The following is an 18,553-nucleotide window of genomic DNA, read 5'->3' as shown; positions in this document are numbered from 1 at the left end:
AAACCTACTATAAAATGAACAAAGGCCTGACCATAAATTGCGAGTTAGGCAAGCTTAGTGAGAGAGGAAGGCAGTCCTCACCACGCAGAGTCGCCCCACTCTGGTGTAAATTGCCTGGGCATTGTTTTCTGCCTCCAGGGCCTTCTCCGTAAAAAAGAAATACACTTTGTTGTCATCTCGGTCTTCATTGTCAGGGATCATGTACGAACCTACAAATTTTGGTTCTAGAGAAGTAAAAAACAGATGAAAATGTAGTAACTGTTACAACAAAGTAAGTTAATATATTTCCCTTGAAATTTTGTACTAAACATTAAAATCATGTAGCTATCTCCATATTCTGTGCAAATCAACAATTTTTTTTTGCAGTACGCGGGCCTCTCACAGTTGTGGCCTCTCCCTTTGCGGAGCACAGGCTCCGGATGCGCAGGCTCAGTGGCCATGGCTCACGGGCCCAGCCGCTCCGCGGCATGTGGGATCTTCCCGGACCGGGGCACGAATCCGTGTCCCCTGCATCGGCAGGCGGACTCTCAACCACTGCGCCACCAGGGAAGCCCCAAATCAACAATTTTTAAGAAATGTTAGGGTATTTAAAATTTAACTGAGTTGGAGGGAAATAAATCAATTTCAAATAGCATACATTATAGACCTGAAATGAATTCAAAGAAGAACAGATTAAGAGCAGCATGATAATAATCTCCATGAATTTCCTCCCATGTATATATGGGAGGCATATATTAAACTCAATATATGTAAAATATTTTAGTAAAGAAGTCTATCATTATTTTTTTAATTCATAAATTATCTGTCAGTCCAGCTCATGGAAGACCAGTTTAAGTTTTTGTATTTGTAATCAAAGGGATCTGAGGGAATGACCTTTGACTGATACGGAATGTCAAATATTTTAATGATAAAATGCTGCCAATAATGATTATGCACTCTAAAGCTTAATAAAAAGGCTGAAAATGATGAAACCACTCACTATAAAATGATTTTAGCCCCTAGATATACCAATGTGCCAAAATGTACACATGATTCCTTACAAAGGATTCTATGTAAATGAATGCCGAGTGACTCTCTTAGAATTTCATTTGTCTCTCAAGTACAATGTGATCCTATTAAAACAAGCAAAGCAAAGCAATCAATTCATGCAAAATTATACCAACTGACAAGAGAAAACAAGGCAACATATTGGATGAAAGGGGTTTTCACTTTTCATATATTTGTCTTGTTCATTTAAGTCTTGATTTCTAACTATTGCTATGAGGGTAATCTGGTTGTATACTAAAGCGGATCCACTCTGCTATAAAATGATATACATATATCATATATAACATTTTAATTCGGGAATATTGCTAAGGAAAAAACCCCTGAAATTTGTGAAAACTATACATTACATTTGTATTGTTATCGTTATCAAAATGGCAAGTTTCCCAAGAGCTCTGGACTTGCTTTCCGTTCTGATTTACATATGCTTTTCTCCTCAATCCTACCTTTCAACAGGCGCTCGTCATCGTGTTCAGTGCGGATATGAGCCAGTCGCCCCAGGCTCCTGAAAATGGCAGCGTCTCTGCCCCAGTAGTCACTGTAGAGTCCAGCAAACAATTCACTACCTGCAGGAAAACATCAGAGAAGTCAGTATTCGTTTCTGGGTCTGATGACAATGTATAAAACTACAGTTACAATACACACATCCAGGTTTCCCGTGTATACGGCCTAATTAAACAGATACTACTGCTAAGAGCATATATGGTACAGTCAGATAGCCAGGGTTTGAACTGTGACTCTTCCACTTACTAGATGTGTGAACTTGGGCAAATTGCTTGACTTCTCTGCACCTCAGTTTCCACATTTACAAATAAGGGACTAGAACTCAGAAGTGTTGTTAAGAGTAAAGCATTTAGAAGAGTAGCTGGTATATACTAAGGCCTACATGAGTATTTGATAAATAACCTGGCTTTATGGTATTTTAATAAACTTCTTTTAACCTTCATATCATCAGGGTATTAGTATTGGTATTGGTATTAGTATTAGGACTGGTATTATATGTGAGTCAGCTAACTCAAATTCTTCTTGTAGTAAGAAATTGCTTCCATCGACATGATTTTAAGGCAGGAACCACAAAGTCTGACAAAGCTGTATATGACCCAATTAGTTGTCATTTAATTTGTAAGTGTGTGGCTTATTTACACAGAAACGACAGAAAGAGCTCATAATTTAATCAGGCAGTCAACAGAACGAATGAAGTTAGCTGCAACAAAACTTGAGTGTCATATTTATAAATTTTATTGATTAGATTAAAAAATTGTTTCACAACCTAAGCGCCCATCATCGGATGAATGGATAAAGAAGATGTGGCACATATACACAATGGAATATTACTCAGCCTTAAAAAGAAATGAAATTGAGCTATTTGTAATGAGATGGATAGACCTAGAGTCTGTCATACAGAGTGAAGTAAGTCAGAAAGAAAAAGACAAATACCGTATGCTAACACATATATATGGAATTTAAGGGAAAAAAAATGTCATGAAGAACCTAGGGGTAAGATAGGAATAAAGACGCAGACCTACTGGAGAACGGACTTGAGGGTATGGGGAGGGGGAGGGGTGAGTTTTGACAGGGCGAGAGAGAGTCATGGACATATACACACTAACAAACGTAGTAAGGTAGATAGCTGGGGGGAAGCAGCCGCAAGGCACAGGGATATTAGCTCGGTGCTTTGTGACAGCCTGGAAGGGGGGGATGGGGAGAGTGGGAGGGAGGGAGACGCAAGAGGGAAGACATATGGGAACATATGTATATGTATAGCTGATTCACTTTGTTATAAAGCAGAAACTAACACACTATTGTAAAGCAATTATACCCCAATAAAGATGTTTAAAAAAAAAAAAAAAAAAAATTGTTTCGATATTTATGAAGGGTTTTCTCTAAGGTAAGGTCTTTAAAACTTTAAAAAAACTTGAACAGAGTAAATATATTTGTATGGTTTAAAATTTGAGAAAGTAATCAACTGAGTTGTAAATAGGATCACTGTAGGAAGTTTATTTCCACCTTGAGATAACTAACAATTTTTCAAAAGTAAAGATGATTGCTTTTGTTAGATTTAGATTTAGAAAAAGAAAAGTGAGCTATAAATTGAATTTAAAAACAAGAAAACTAAGTTTTGATAAATGTTACTATAATAAACTATTCTTCATTTACAAAAAGACAAGTAACCATAAATGGTTTTTTTGGTTCACAAAACCCACTATGGATACTTAAAAACTATACAAGATACAAACAAATAAAATTCAGGTCCTTCGCAAAGGAATTCACTTTTAAACTATATATATTATAATAAGTGAGAAAGAGAGAGAGAGACAGGAGAGACAGAGGCAAATGTGGTAGAATATTAACAGTTGGTGGGCCAAGGTAAATGCTATAACTTTTTTATTCCTCTTTCAATTTTTCTTTATATTTGAAAATTTTCAGGACAACAAATTAAAAAAGAAGCTGTATTTGTTTAGTTCATCCTGTATATTCAATACATGCTGAATGAGAAATATGATAAGGAAAATAACAAAAACTAAAAAATAAAGATGCTTTATTTCCTGACTTAAGAAAATAAAATTTGGTAGAGAAGAGTTATATCAGAACTCTTATTTAAGCATATTCTTTGAAACTAGAAGGGGGGAAGAACAACATAATTTGTATCAAATTCAATCAGCGCTGTCTTCACCAGAAGTTTTATATCCATGTGGAAAAAGAGTATTTTGGGATAAAATGTATTCAGTGGTTAGGGATATGAACCATATGTGGGGTTCAGTCTGTACTACTTGAACATAGATAAAAGAGAGTCATGCTGAATTCATTAAAAGGCCTTGGAGATCATCAACTCTATGGCAGAAATGAACGAGTTCACGCACAAGAGTTACTTGACTATTGAACCACCAGAGCAAGGGTTATTCTGAAATTTTAAAAAATTATTGTACTTGGTTACAGTTTCCATAAAAATATAAAGGCCATCTTACATGGAAGGACCTGGAGATTTTCATGCTAAGTGAAGTAAGTCAGACACAGAAAGAAATATCATGTGTTATCACTTACATGTGGAATCTAAAAAAAAATGATACAAATGAACTTATTTACAAAACAGAAATAGACCCACAGACATAGAAAACAAACTTATGGTTACCAAAGGAGAAAGGGAGGGGTGGAATAAATTGGGAATCTGGGATTAATAGATACATACTACTATACATAAAATGGATAAACAACAAGGATCTACTGTATAGCACAGGGAACTATTATCAATATCTTGTAATAACCTATAATGGAAAAGAATCTGAAAAAGAATATATATATGTAAATCAACTGTACTTCAATAAAATACAGTAATAAAATAAAAAGGCCATTTTGTAAAACTGTCCTAAACAGAACTTATTTTTCTAATATGGACTGGACTGAATGTTTCATTCATAATGGGTACAAAAAAAAGATTTCTTTAAAATCATGAGTTTTATATTTCTTAAGTTTTTCATATTTAATGTAATTCAATTTCCTAAAATATTTACAGAACTTTTATATCTGAAAATATTACTTTGGAAAAATAATCTTTATTTTAGTTCACATCGATTTTCTTGCACTTATCCCAATTTGAACACTGTTTCCAAATTCTACTTGTAATCAATTCTACAACTTTAACAAAAAAGTTCCCCTTGCAGCCACTAGATGGAGCCATACGATACCAAATATACATCCAGGGCAGGTTATCTGCAAAAAGGAAAAGATGATATAGTACCAAATTTACCCAATTTCCCTTTTTGTATCCAGATAAAAGAAAATGGTTTGTGAACAATTCAAATAATACAATATGAACTGTATGACTTAAACTTCAAAGAAGCTACTAGACAGGTGCTAAAAACTATATGCTATGTAAACTGAACCAACTGTGTTCCTGTTGGAAACATTAGATTTTCCTCAGAAGGGGAAGATTCTCCTTTCATATTTTATTATCAGTGTGAAGAACAAAATAAATTTATAGTAATAGATAATAATGATGTTTCGTAACATACTTTCCTAAGAAAAAATAAACACTTTAATGAAAAATAATGAGAATAAAGCTTTAGGCACAAAGTTAACTAATAGTAATTAAATGAGCAAAAATAATCAACATTATTATAATTGATATTATTTATGGCAAGTACATAGTTTCTAGTTGAAAACTTTAAAATTATAACTATTTGGTATAGAGACAATTTGTGAATCAATATTTTGGTATTGTATAGAGCAAAAAATATCTGGATAATTCATATTTTCACGGATTAAAAAAAATTTCATACAAATAGTAAAATATGTTTTAGATTTTCAATGATAAGAACAGAACTACTCAAATTTTTAGTTTTCTATGTCTATACAGACATGATATTTAATAAATGTATTAGCTTGGTCACAAAGTTTACTGGTATCTATTTTGATATTCTGAATATAAATAACCAATTTGACTTGTATGCCATATGTTTCATTGTTATAGCACTGGCTTCTGATGGTAACTGATGTTATGTTAATGTTAGTTGGTTATCATTAAAAAATAAAACACATCTGCAGGGTATTTTGACAGGTGAATGTAACTTATCATTGTCATGCTCAACAATAGTCTCTGTGTACAGATACCAGAAGAGTGGAAACAATTCTGCACTGGAAATCTGGCAAACTAAGCCCCCAGCCCCAAACCTACTGCTTGTGGCAAAACTGTTCGGAATCTCACTGCCTCGGTTATTTGGACAATCAGAGAGGTGTACAAGTGATTTCCTGAGGTTGCCAAGCTTTTCTGTTCTCTCTGCTGCCCGTTTTTTGATTTGTATGTTCTTTGCCTGGAATTCTGCACCTCCCCCCCCTTCCCACTTCACCTCCCATTTACCTGGCCACGGCCCACTTTCTCCATGAAGCTTTCCCTGACCGAACTTGTGTTAGTTTAGTAGCTCCTAGTACCACCATAGCCCCCATGCCTATCATATTTCTCATCCTACTATAGTTTGTCTCCTGTGTTTGACATTATTCCTCACTAGAATGCAGACTTCTTGATGTGTCTTATTATATTCTTTTGTCACCAATACCCTGTAGAGCGTCTGGAATACAGAAAATGTTCAATAAGCATTTGTTGAATCAAAGAATGGCACTAATGAGTTAATTAACAAGTGAATAAATCTAAAACTTTTAGTGTTTAAATTTTTTAAAAAACTATGAAATACAATAAAAACAAAAACCTCAGGACAAGATTCTGATTTTTCAAAAATGCTTCAGGGAGAAAATATCAAAAGAAAGAAAAAACTGTTGGCATTTATATGAATAGCAGAGTTCTTTGTTCCTCAAAAAGACTATATTTAATAATTTTAATCCAGGAACACAGGGACTCTATCTTCTTCTAGTATTTGTCCCCAATAGTTTCAGCCCCAAAAGACTGTGTCTACTCTCAACTAGTTTGTAGGAAAGAAAATAAAACAATCATTTGACCTTGGCGATACAAAAACAAACCCATTGTGAATAATTCTAAGTTAAAATGCATAAGTAAAATACTTTTCTACACAACTCCTTTTTTTACAATACAAACTCCAGTTGAAGTTTTAGTGAAACATACTTCATTGCCTTAATATTTTATCAACCTTAACAAGAGCTTAGTTCATAGATGGTATTATTAATCGATTAGAGTTTTTACTCACCATGTTGTAAATACAGATTTTAAGTGTTTAGTGAGAAAAATTCAGTTTTTCATGCCCTTCTTATTTTCTTAAGTCTTGCTCAAGCATTTTTCCTATTTATGTTGTAAATGTCTACAAATCTGAATAATGTGAAACATGTTCGTCTCATGGAAAAGACATGGCTAAAGATGGATTTAACTACCTCATTTTATAACTGAACTGTATCATTTTGTTAGAAAATCATTCTACTTTTGCACTATTTCACAGAGTGATTCTTACATGCATAATTGCAACGAGAAACAAAATGCACTTGGGAGGATGAGGATGGATAAGAATGGTCCACAGGTTCCAACCTCCCAGTTTACACTCACGGTCTGTGTAGGATGCTGAAAGAAATCAGGAAAAGCAGGTCCTTTTATTAGTTATGTTATGTTTGGACTTTCTGTTTGTTTTTGCTTTGGCAAATAGCTAGCATTAGCTATCAATGTCAAGAAGGTGGTTTCTGACGTATGAAGGAAAAAAGAAAACTGCGTTCTGAATCTGTTCATTTGCATTTGCTAGCATCCATGACAGTACTGAGTTTCCCTGGTGGCAAAACAGTGACATTGCTACCAGCATGGTCAAATCAGATTTCTAAGGGGGAGAATGTCAATGGGGAATTGAAGACGACATTTTTTTTCTTCTTTTTTTGAGGAAACCATAAGCAAGTATTCAAATAGCTCATTAACAACTAGCAGTTAATGGCCAGAGCAACAGTAAGCATGTGGATACTTGGCATTCTGCCAAATGACAAAGCACAGCAGTCTTAACCTGGATAAGAAATTACACGTATTCTTTAGGTACAGGAACATGCTAAAGGCATAAGTTTCTACACAGTTGGGACGAATTCAAGAAACGAGCCAGCACATTCACTTATGTTTATAGAGGTTGTCATTGTAAAGACATACACTTTACCTTCATTTCGATGATTTCATTTATTTTTCTAACATTTATGAAGTCCTATTTTGTGCCAGAACTATTCATTTGTAATTCTGCCTTGAATATACAGTTAATAAAATAGAAACATTTATTTGTAAAAAAAAGTTTTAATGGTATTAGAGCTTGAGATAATCACTTAAATTTTCCCTGCATGAATTCCGACTCCCTTTCATTCAACTGACATTGACCTTTAATTCACAGAATCTGTAATGAGGGGATATATTCACAAAGGTCTCATTATGATGAATAAAAGTGCAGGAAGAAAATTTCAGCAGCTGTAAACTTTTGTAGTTTTATTTGCTGTAAAATGTAACATAAGACATGAAAAGGGCAGAAAGAAAATTTTGGTGACCATGAAATACCTCATTCATGGTTGTTTGTTGATATAAAATTCAGTAAGTCTTTAACTTGAAAGTATCCTAAGAATTCTAACAACAAAGCTAGCAAAGTGTGAAAAGGTACCTGACAAATCAGAGTGGTTTTCTCCCAAACACCAGTAACATGTACATTAGCATACCTTAGGTACTTTAGGTATGGTATGTATTAAATTACACCTAGAACTGGTAATAAAAATCTGGGTCAGAATGAAACGTTTTAAAACAGTAGCAATAGAATTGAGCTGACAAACTATTAAAGAAATCCCAAAGTTACTGAAGGTGCTATCAACTTAATAAAAAGAATACTGCAATATTATATCAAATGTAAACAGATGCAAAAAAGTCAGCTAATACTTTTCCTTCCTGACCAAAATGACATAAAGAAAATATTTCCTGGTTTTTTGTTTTTTCTTTTTTTTTTTTTGTGGTACGTGGGCCTCTCACATTGCGGAGCACAGGCTCCGACGCGCAGGCTCAGCGGCCATGGCTCACGGGCCTAGCTGCTCCGCGGCATGTGGGATCTACCCGGACCGGGGCACGAACCCGTGTCCCCTGCATCGGCAGGTGGACTCTCAACCACTGCGCCACCAGGGAAGCCCCTTCCTGAATTTTTACTTGGCCGGCCACCAAACCTAATAATTTTTAGTGGCAAGATAAGTCCTAAGTAACTTTCGCTGACTTGAAAGGTACAGACAAGTAATGCAGCAATTCATTTTACTAAGTAATTCATTGTTTCAAAAAACTGTTTTTAAAACCCGATTATAATGTCTTGCATTCTTCAACCAGTTATTTAAGACCACTTTAAATGTAATATTAGTAATCACCGTAGAGGGAAAGTGTGGTTAAACATATAGAAATATTGTACCTGTGATATGAATTTATATACCACCAAGGTAAATTCTGTTAATACAAAGTGACATTTAAAGAGCAAACCTAATTAATGTATGATTTCATTTTGATTGGCTTCTGAACATATAGAACATAGCTCAATAAAGAGCTATTACTCCTTAAACCTTGTTTCACTCCTTAAATCTTGTTTCACACAGAATCATTGCCAGTTACTAACATTTCCATTCTAAATTAGACTATAAATTTTATAAAAGTGTTCATTAACCTGTCTTTCACCTAACAAATAATATTTATTCTTTACTTAGTTTTTCAGTAAGCTTTTACTCCATGTGATCTTAAGTCAACAGAATTTATGTTAAATAAAATGAAACTTGTATCTAAAGTTATTATAAGAAATTCTCAGATATGTGAGCATGTTCTTTTCTTTGTTAGTTTTATGACTATTGTTACAAATTTGATGGGTTTTTTTTTTAATGATGAAAGTGAATCTTAATGTGAACAGGTATTAAAAGTTAAGTGTGACCTATAATTAACAAAGAAACAAAGAAGCAGAAATGGTCTAAAGATGGTCACCTTTTTGCTGGAGTCCTGTCCTAACCCATCGGCAGAGAACATGTGTGGTCATAAAATTCCACATTAATGCATTCTTTTCCTGTCAGAGTAAGCTGCACCAAGCCTACCGAATTCCAACTCAGGTAGCTCCATTTTTTCCAGTCCAAATTCCTGCTGCTTTTTCAACTGGGTGAATTATTTCTACTTCCTGTCTTTTAAAGAGTTGCTGGCTCACATAGGTTATCAGATTTCCATCCCAGTGGCTGCTGCATATCCACAGTAAGTGAATGATATCTCAAAGGTACTTTGGGATGAAAGCTAGCGGATAAATGAGAAGAATTATATTTTTATTTCTGCTCTTTGCAGGGATTATTCTATAACTTTTGTGTTTAGCTTGGAGGGCTCTGATGATTTGATTTCTTTTCTGAATAAGCGAAACAGTCACCCAGATGGCAAGCACTTCACATTTTGGCGTCGTGTAATTCGATTTGGAAGTTCAGTGAAATTCACTTGGAAATGTCCCTCCAGTAATATTTCCCCTCTTTAAAAAAATTCAGTTTCAAATTCCTGGTTTCATGCAAAAACAAGCTCCAAGGAGGCTGAGTGGTGAGTGGCTAAAAAAAAATTACTTTTAACCATTAAAAGAAATGTTCAAAATAAATGGTGTTCTCTTCCAATCTTCTTAGGATTTTACTAGAGAAGTAGCGTTTACTGTGTAATTTTTGACTTTCAATACCTTTTATAATATTCTTGTGAATATTATCCCCAAATTTATTTTTGGTTTGTTTGTTTAGGAAGCTCAGGGAGTATTTCATTCAGTCGATATTTATAGGAGGTCTTTTCCGTGCAATATATTGTATGGTAAAAGAAAGATGATAAGACAGTCTCTTTCTTCCAGACATATTCAAATCTTAAATCTATGAAGTTACAAAAATCACTAAAAACATTAGAAAAAAATTGTATGAGTCTATCAAATGCATGTATTTTAACTCATATGCTGCCAATCTACCACGAATTTCTAACATTTATGAATCTGGCATTCTCCAAAAGTGGCATTCTTAAGGTTCTGATTCCTACTAAGTCCAAACTGACTTAAGCAACTCAATTTCCATATTTAAAACCTCCCCTCCTCATATTGTGTTTACACACACACATATATGAGTGAGCAGCGGAACTCAGGATATCACAGTATTTTCTTAAAAATCTTATATTCTTGGGCTTCCCTGGTGGCGCAGTGGTTGAGAGTCCGCCTGCTGATGCAGGGGACACGGGTTCATGCCCCGGTCCGGGAAGATCCCACGTGCCACGGAACGGCTGGGTCCGTGAGCCATGGCCGCTGAGCCTGCACGTCCGGAGCCTGTGCTCCGCAACGGGAGAGGCCACAACAGTGAGAGGTCCACGTATCACAAAAAAAAAAAAAAAAAAAAAAAAATCTTATATTCTTTAAAAATATCTCTTTATTCAAGCTCCTAAAGAACTAATCACTACGAGAAATTCTCATCTTAAAGCACTTTCAAATTATGAAGCTGTAGTAAATCAAACCTTCCCTACTGGTTAGAGCTAACGTAAGATTTTTGTTCTACAAATAAATATCCATATATATAAAAGCTCTACTTATTTGGACCTGAGTACCATTACTGCGACAGGGGACTGTGGGAACTCGGATGCAAGGCTCATCAGAATCAACTGTCTGGAATAAGTTCACGGAACGTGTTGTCTCTAGAATATACAGGAACATCTGCATCAACTCTCGGTCCAGCATAAGATATGTTGATTACTCATCAGTGGGGAGTTTTAAGTTTTACCCACTTATTTAGGATAGGAAATCTCTACATGTTATTTTACATGTTTTCATTTTCTGTAAACAGGATGACCTAATAGTAGCAGATAACTCTAAGTGCTGCAAATGTAGTAACAGAAGCTTGTACATCTGTACCGCATATCCATGAGAACCTCTCAACACTGAGGAAACAGAATGATTCCTAACAGCACCTATGTGAGGTGCCAGGGATTGCTCCCTTCAACTTTATACTTGGCAACTCAATCAGCTGTCTGTACCATAGCAGTGCTGGAGTATTTGATAAGGGTGTTCTATTTTCAATCCCAAACTGTATTAAAGAAAAAGGATTTTTCTGAGACTTAAGTGAGATTTTCATGTATCTTGTCTAATTTAATTGAAATCCTATTGAAATCCAGATCAGACATGGCCAGCTTACTCTATTATGCCAACGTGGACATAGCTTGAGCCACTCAACCTCTACAGCTTACATTTTAAATTAAAAGGAATGACTTTGAAGTTCCAAATTGAGACGACTCTCTGCTGAATTCTACTGACACAGAGAAAGGCACCAAGGAGAGAATATTAGAAGTTCCCCTAAAGTCACAGAGTAATTAATACATAAAGAATTAACATATGTTAAAACAGTTTGGTTTCTCTAGCTACATTTTTATAAAAAGTATTTTACATAATTGCATTTTGTGAACAATAAATGACATAATACAAAATACCTTCTATCAGGTATTAAGGGACAATTTGTGTTTTCTGGATGAGACGTCCATACTTCATAGCAGCTGCACTTATTTTAGAGTAAAATTGGCTCAGGTGAGTACGGCTTGAAATTTAATATCCATGCTCCCAGCACCAATAAATAGATATGACACAGCAATGTATATGAAGAAACACCGAAGAATCTGCCTGAAGTTTCGAAATCAATATGACTACCACCTGATGTCTGCAGCCATGATAATTACCAATTAAAGTGGAGATGAATGAGGAGCTGGCATCAAAAGGACATCTGCCCCTTCCTCTCTCAGATCTGTGTGATTCCAGGTGAAAAAGGGGATCCTTTAAAGAAAACCAGAAAAACCATTATGTATTTGCCAACTTTAATAAGAATTTAATTTCTCAGAAAAAATACATTCAACCTTGATTATTTACAAAACAGGTATTGTAAATAGGGCACCAGTGAGAAACATCAAGTTACTTAGGAACAAACTGGATTTTATAAATAAACACGTGGGTTTTCAGGCCCATGTGGGTTTTCTCACTTCTCTCAAAAAGGATGCAGGTGCTGAAATGAAAGAAATTTGCAGTTTTTAATCACTTGATCAGCCAGTATTAGTTATTCTGAGATGTGTCAGTTAAATATTCCAAATGAATCGAGACTTGCTGAAAAAAAAAAAAAAAGGTTAGTAAAAAGGAGACTCTGATAAACATGGAAATGGGCATTTATTCCACAAAGGCCATTATTGATTTTTTGAATAATCTCTAAAAGAAAATGACAAAATTTTCTATCAATAATTTGGAATATTTATTTCCAATCATTTTTATTCTTCATTGCATATTCTTTGTATAGACATCTAATATTTAATAATTTAGAGAATGATTACTGCATAAATAATTACTGGGATATCATGTAGAAGTTGATGCCATATTATGAACAATATTTCAGTATGGTTTTGCACAAATGAGATTTTTTTTTTTTTTGTGGTACGCGGGCCTCTCACTGTTGTGGCCTCTCCTGTTGCGGAGCGCAGGCTCCGGATGCACAGGCTCAGCGGCCATGGCTCACAGGCCCAGCCACTCCACAGCATGTGGGATCTTCCCAGACCGGGGCACGAACCTGTGTCCCCTGCATCGCCAGGGAAGCCCCACAAATGAGATTTTGAAAATAAACATTTCCATGAAAAACTACTACTTTATTGGTTCCTATTGCAATCACATAACCACAGAACTTTTTCTGAATGTTCTCAGATTGCAAAATTCTCATTAATGGATATTTTTACAAGTAATCTCCATTAAGTGTGTTATAAGTGGTTTCAGTTAAAAAAAAAAGTAGTCTGGAAAAGTGACAATAAAAATCAATATAGAGGGGCTTCCCTGGTGGCGCAGTGGTTGAGAGTCCGCCTGCCGTTGCAGGGGGCACAGGTTCGTACCCTGGTCTGGGAGGATCCCACATGCCGCGGAGCGGCTGGGCCCGTGAGCCATGGCCACTGAGCCTGTGCGTCCGGAGCCTGCACTCTGCAGCGGGAGAGGCCACAGCAGTGGGAAGCCCGCATACCGCAAAAAAAAAAAAATTAAAAATCAATATAGAATATTTTGTCGGAAAAAAACCCCCACTTTGCAATAGAATATTGTCAATACTGCCCACTGTGGCATCTATAAGTAGGCCCGCCCACCTGTGAATAATGAACCTGCAAACAATCCAAAGTCCTGAGGAACCTTTCAGGGTTGCATGCACTTTTCTAGAACTTGATCTGGACTTTCCTAGACAGCCTATTTACTCCACATTATCTATGTCGTCCTTTTCTTGCCATTCTTATCCAACACACATTCCTCTTTCTCTCTATGATACTCTAAAATCACCATTTTGATCCTGCCATTTCAAGACCTTTCTGGTAAATGCAGAGTTCACCTGACTCTTATAAAACTCCAGTCTTGTTCTTGGAACTGAACCATAGCCTAGAGAACAAATGTGGCCTCTGAATCCAGAGGTGTGGCTAAGCTGATATTTTAAGCCAGAAAAAAAAAGTTTATCTATTTATACACTTCACACGAATCAGTAGAGAGAAAGAATGCCAGTAAATAATTTGAAACATTTTTGTGTTCGCTTCCCACAGACAACAGATTTGCAATGACATGAAAAGAAAATGTTTGTTGAAATGAGCTAGAATGACTGGTCTACCCAGCTAATACTTAAGAGGAAAGGGGTTCATCTAAATTTGCCAAACATATCCATAGTGTTTGTTATATGGAGGAGGAAATGATCAAGTCTATGAATGAAATACTTGTTTACCCCTTTAGTCACTGCCACTTTATAGAATATTTGGTAAAAATAGGTAGGGTATACATACTATACTTGCTCTAATACAGTCAAACGTCCAAATGTTTGCTCATAGAAAGCAGTTGAAGAAATATACTGAACTACTTTCTTAAATCAAGACTTTTGGGGGCTTCCCTGGTGGCACAGTGGTTGAGAGTTCACCTGCCGATGCAGGGGACATGGGTTCGTGCCCCGGTCCGGGAGGATCCCACATGCCGCAGAGTGGCTGGGCCCGTGAGCCATGGCCGCTAAGCCTGTGCATATGGAGCCTGTGCTCCGCAATGGGAGAGGCCACAACAGTGAGAGGCCCGTGTACAGCAAAAAAAAAAAAAAAAATTTATTTTGGTCTGCATTGGGTCTTCGTTGCTGTCTGCGGGCTTCTCACTGAGGTAGCTTCTCTTTGTTGCAGAGCACTGGCTCTAGGTGCACGGGCTTCAGTAGTTGTGGCTCGCGGACTCAGTTGCTCCACGGCATGTGGGATCTTCCCGGACCAGGGCTTGAACCCATGTCCCTGCAGTGGCAGGTACATTTTTAACCACTGTGCCACCAGGGAAGCCCGAGTTTGCCTCTTTCACGAATGTACTGAAAACTCTTCTTTTTAACCCATCAATCTTTGTTGATAACAAGTATGAGATTTCCACTGAACAAATCATGAAAGACGAACAAGGTCAGAAAGGCAACTTCTATTGGAGATAAGATGACGACTAAAACCATATTTCTGATCTAATTTTATTGCTTCTCTAAAACCTTTCTACCATGCCTTTTGAAATCCTTATTTCATGGTAAGTGAATCCCTAAAACCACACTCAATTTACAACATGCTTCAATACCTCCTTGCCTTAATTGAGTCATAGCTCCCATAGTAGGCATAATTATGGAGCCTCAAAATGTTCATGTCCTAACACCTGGAACCTATGAATGTCTCACTTTGCATAGCAAAACGGACTTTTCAGACGTGATTAAGTTAAGGACATTCAGATGGGGATATTACCCTGCATTAGCCAGGTGAGCCCAATGTAATCACATGAGTCCTAAAAATAGTCAGAGAAGATGTGATGATGACAGCCAAGAACCAACCAAAGCAACGCAGTGTGGGGAAGACTAGACCCGCCATTCATTGCTGGCTCTGATGATGGAAGAATTGGGCCATGAGCTAAGGAATGTGGGTGGTTCTCTAGAAGCTGGAAAAAAGAATGTCATGGATTCTTCCCCGAGATCTTCTGGAAGGAATGCATCCCTACTGACATCTTGATTTTATTCCAGTGAGAATCATTTTAGACTTCTCATCTACAGAATTATTAGATAAAACATTTCATTCTAAGCCACTAAATTGACGGTAATTTGTTACAGCAGCCTTAAAAAATGAATGCAGCTCCTCTGAGGATATTGCTCCACACAGCTTCTCACACTCCCAGCTCTTTTACATGATTAATCATAAAATTATAAATATTTTTGACCCAATACAAACCTCCAGAGTTGAGACCCTTTTATTTTTTTTCAAAATAAAAAGGTCCCTTCCCATCTTCTCCCCCTTAGTCAGCCCTCACTTTGCCCCTTATTCTCTTATCCACATGTCTACCTTCGCCATTTCTAAACCTAGGGTAGTGATGATGCTAAAGCAAACCATTCAAAAATATAAAGCAATCACTAACAACCAGTGGTTTTTAGCTCAGCCCTCAAAATTTCCAAGGAATGTATGTTTCCCCGGTTACGTCCTTTTATAACTCTTTTGAGCAGCGAGGTGCTCAGACACCCTAACTCATGATCTCCCTTGACATTCAGTAGACAGCCTCACACCTTACGACTGATGGCGAAAATCAGTTTCCATTATTTATGTTATTATTCAGAAAAAAAAATCAGTTTCCACTTGTCAGGTCCTGGCCCTGGAACAGGAAACACAGTAGCAAACAAAACTCCAAGCCTTATCACTCTACTATTCTCATAAAATTACCCCCAATAGATTTTTTTTTTTTTTACTGTATCTATCTGCAATATTCAACGCTGTTGCCTGCACCGTGGCACTTATTTAATTCCCTCCTCTACCATTTATCACCTTAATTTTAACCAGCCTCCTGAGCAGTCTCCCCAGCCACTAATTCTTTACTCTGCCACCAAAGACTTCTTTCTGAAATGTGAATTTCCTCTTATCACCTCCCTACTTAAAATCTTTCACTGACTTCCCATAGACTCCAGAAAACAAAGTCTAAAGTCCTTAGGGTATTTACATAAGGGACTTTATACATAAATACTTCATCTCTTAAATGCTGCTCTTACAGTTTGAGTACCAACCATTCTGACTGCTTGTAGATTTTTTAATCTTTCTTGGACTTATTAATGTGTTTAGGATAATAATGCCCACACAGTATTAAAAATTCAGCACAGACCTTATCACCTCCAGGAATGCTGATCTGACCCATCTGTCTGCCCTAATATGGATTCTGGGTCCTCCTGAAGCATCATATAAAACCCCCTTTTACATCATTTACTCCTCTGTATTACAACTGTCTGTTTGACTCTATTCCCTACTGGTTTGTGAGGCTTCCTTGAGGAAACTGCCTATGTTACATTTATCTTTGATCCCCTGTATCAAATAAAATACCTGATATATAATAAATGCACAGCTGTTTTTATTGTTTGAATAAATAGTTTTATCTCCTTTGTTGTATGATCTTTGCCTACTTTCTCACAGATCTAAAACAACTCACAAAACAGAGCTGTGGATAGGTATGTTGATTTAAAACTAGACAACACGTACAAGTTATTATGCTATTCTTTGTTGTACATGCTTTCCTGGGGCTACCCATACAGCAGTATCACAGTTCTATTTTTTCTATATTTTGATTGCCATTGGCTTTAGTAACAACTAAAGGAAAAAACAGATGTGTTCTTAATTTCCCCCGCTATTTATTGAAGATAACGTATTTTCATAGACACTTTGACAATTTATGATGAACTCTTGCGAGGTTTGATATATTAAAGGTTAGGATGAATAGAACATAATATCACATGGCAGTCGTTAAAAATAAAATCAAGTACTGAAGAATTATAGAGATGACTTATTTTATCCCCAAAGACCTTATTAGTGACAGCATGTAATTTGAAGTAATGTGGAGGTGTGACATGGACGTACACTTATTTGTTAGTTAACGCTTCCCTTTCCCGCATGACTTTTTTTTTCTTTTTTTTTTTTAATGAGGAAAAGGTATTCTCTCGATACTGTTGTGTATTGTCAGGAAATTTGAAAACTGAATGGGCAATAAAGACCGAGTTCTTAATTTTTATCAAACAACCAACTTGACACTGGTTTTTAACATACTAATTGGTCTTTTGTGCCATGATTTTAAAGCAGAGGCTTCCTTTGTCTTGTTAAGCTGCATATGACAAAAAAATACACTGATCCAAGTCATCTTAATTCCTCAGGATTGAATATGTTATTCTTGCAACTTTATACGGCTGAGATGTAGAAATTTTAAAGGAAGAAAATTTACCATACACACAATAGTATTGATATTATGATAGAAAACAGGCAAATTCCAAACTTTTATTGCTTTGTTTTGCATAGGTCAAGCTAACTTCAAAATTAACTACAAATTTAAGAATGAAGTTTTGCATATTATTTGGAGAGTTCACTGTGGTCTTAAATGCAGTGTTTAATTTGGTGCACAATCCAATAAAATACTAAAAAGCAAGTAATATAATTTTCTTCCATGAAGTAGAATTCAACAACCAAACCAACCAGAAAACTTGAGTCACAATGACCTTGTCAATGACCCCAAAGCAATCGAGTTTATGGTTCAAGTAATGTGTAATGCTGGTGTTTAACCCTTTTGAGAATGTTGGTCACTACTTAGACTGGTTTTCCATTATCTATGTTTTAACAGCTGGAATTTCTGCCTGAGTAATGTGGCTTAAATTTACAAGACATCGCTAGTATTAACAATGTGGGCTGCACTTTTTGTTTCAGTGTGACACAGAGAAGTTTTTCAATAGATCGTCACGTGCTTGAGGAAAAGCAGGACATCTAGCTCACAAATGTGAGGAGATGCATGTGCTCTTCAGAAAAACGTTTGTAAAGAATAAATGGTACATCTTCCCAGAAGAATTTTCTCATTTAGGTCTTGAGGAGAGCCCTCAAAACCCAGGAAGCCTGCTGTAAGCTACTGTCAATAGGCGTGAGTTGCTGCATATCAGGTGTTAAACGTGATGCCAATTAAATGAAATGAGCTTCCCATTAATAAATCAGCTTTGTGAACTAATACTATTCTTGCGCTCAGCACCACTGAGATATTCTGAAAGA

The 18,553-nt window shown here is 36.2% G+C and overlaps 1 protein-coding gene across 1 annotated transcript in view; it reads right to left on the bottom strand.

The window, feature by feature from the left end:
- SEMA3E (semaphorin 3E) overlaps positions 1–18,553 on the bottom strand; it is a 260,800-nt gene that overhangs the window by 37,164 nt on the left and 205,083 nt on the right. Inside the window, exons 5-7 of the mRNA XM_032643034.1 lie at positions 12,185–12,278; positions 1,491–1,610; positions 82–224 (exon numbers count right to left, since the gene is read on the bottom strand). Of these exons, the coding sequence (XP_032498925.1) occupies positions 82–224; positions 1,491–1,610; positions 12,185–12,278 (357 nt within the window). The remainder of the gene's footprint in view (positions 1–81; positions 225–1,490; positions 1,611–12,184; positions 12,279–18,553) is intronic.

The sequence above is a fragment of the Phocoena sinus genome, chromosome 9 (genome assembly GCF_008692025.1).
Source record: "Phocoena sinus isolate mPhoSin1 chromosome 9, mPhoSin1.pri, whole genome shotgun sequence".
Classification (NCBI taxonomy): domain Eukaryota; kingdom Metazoa; phylum Chordata; class Mammalia; order Artiodactyla; family Phocoenidae; genus Phocoena; species Phocoena sinus.
This window is presented reverse-complemented; position numbering and strand designations above follow the sequence as displayed.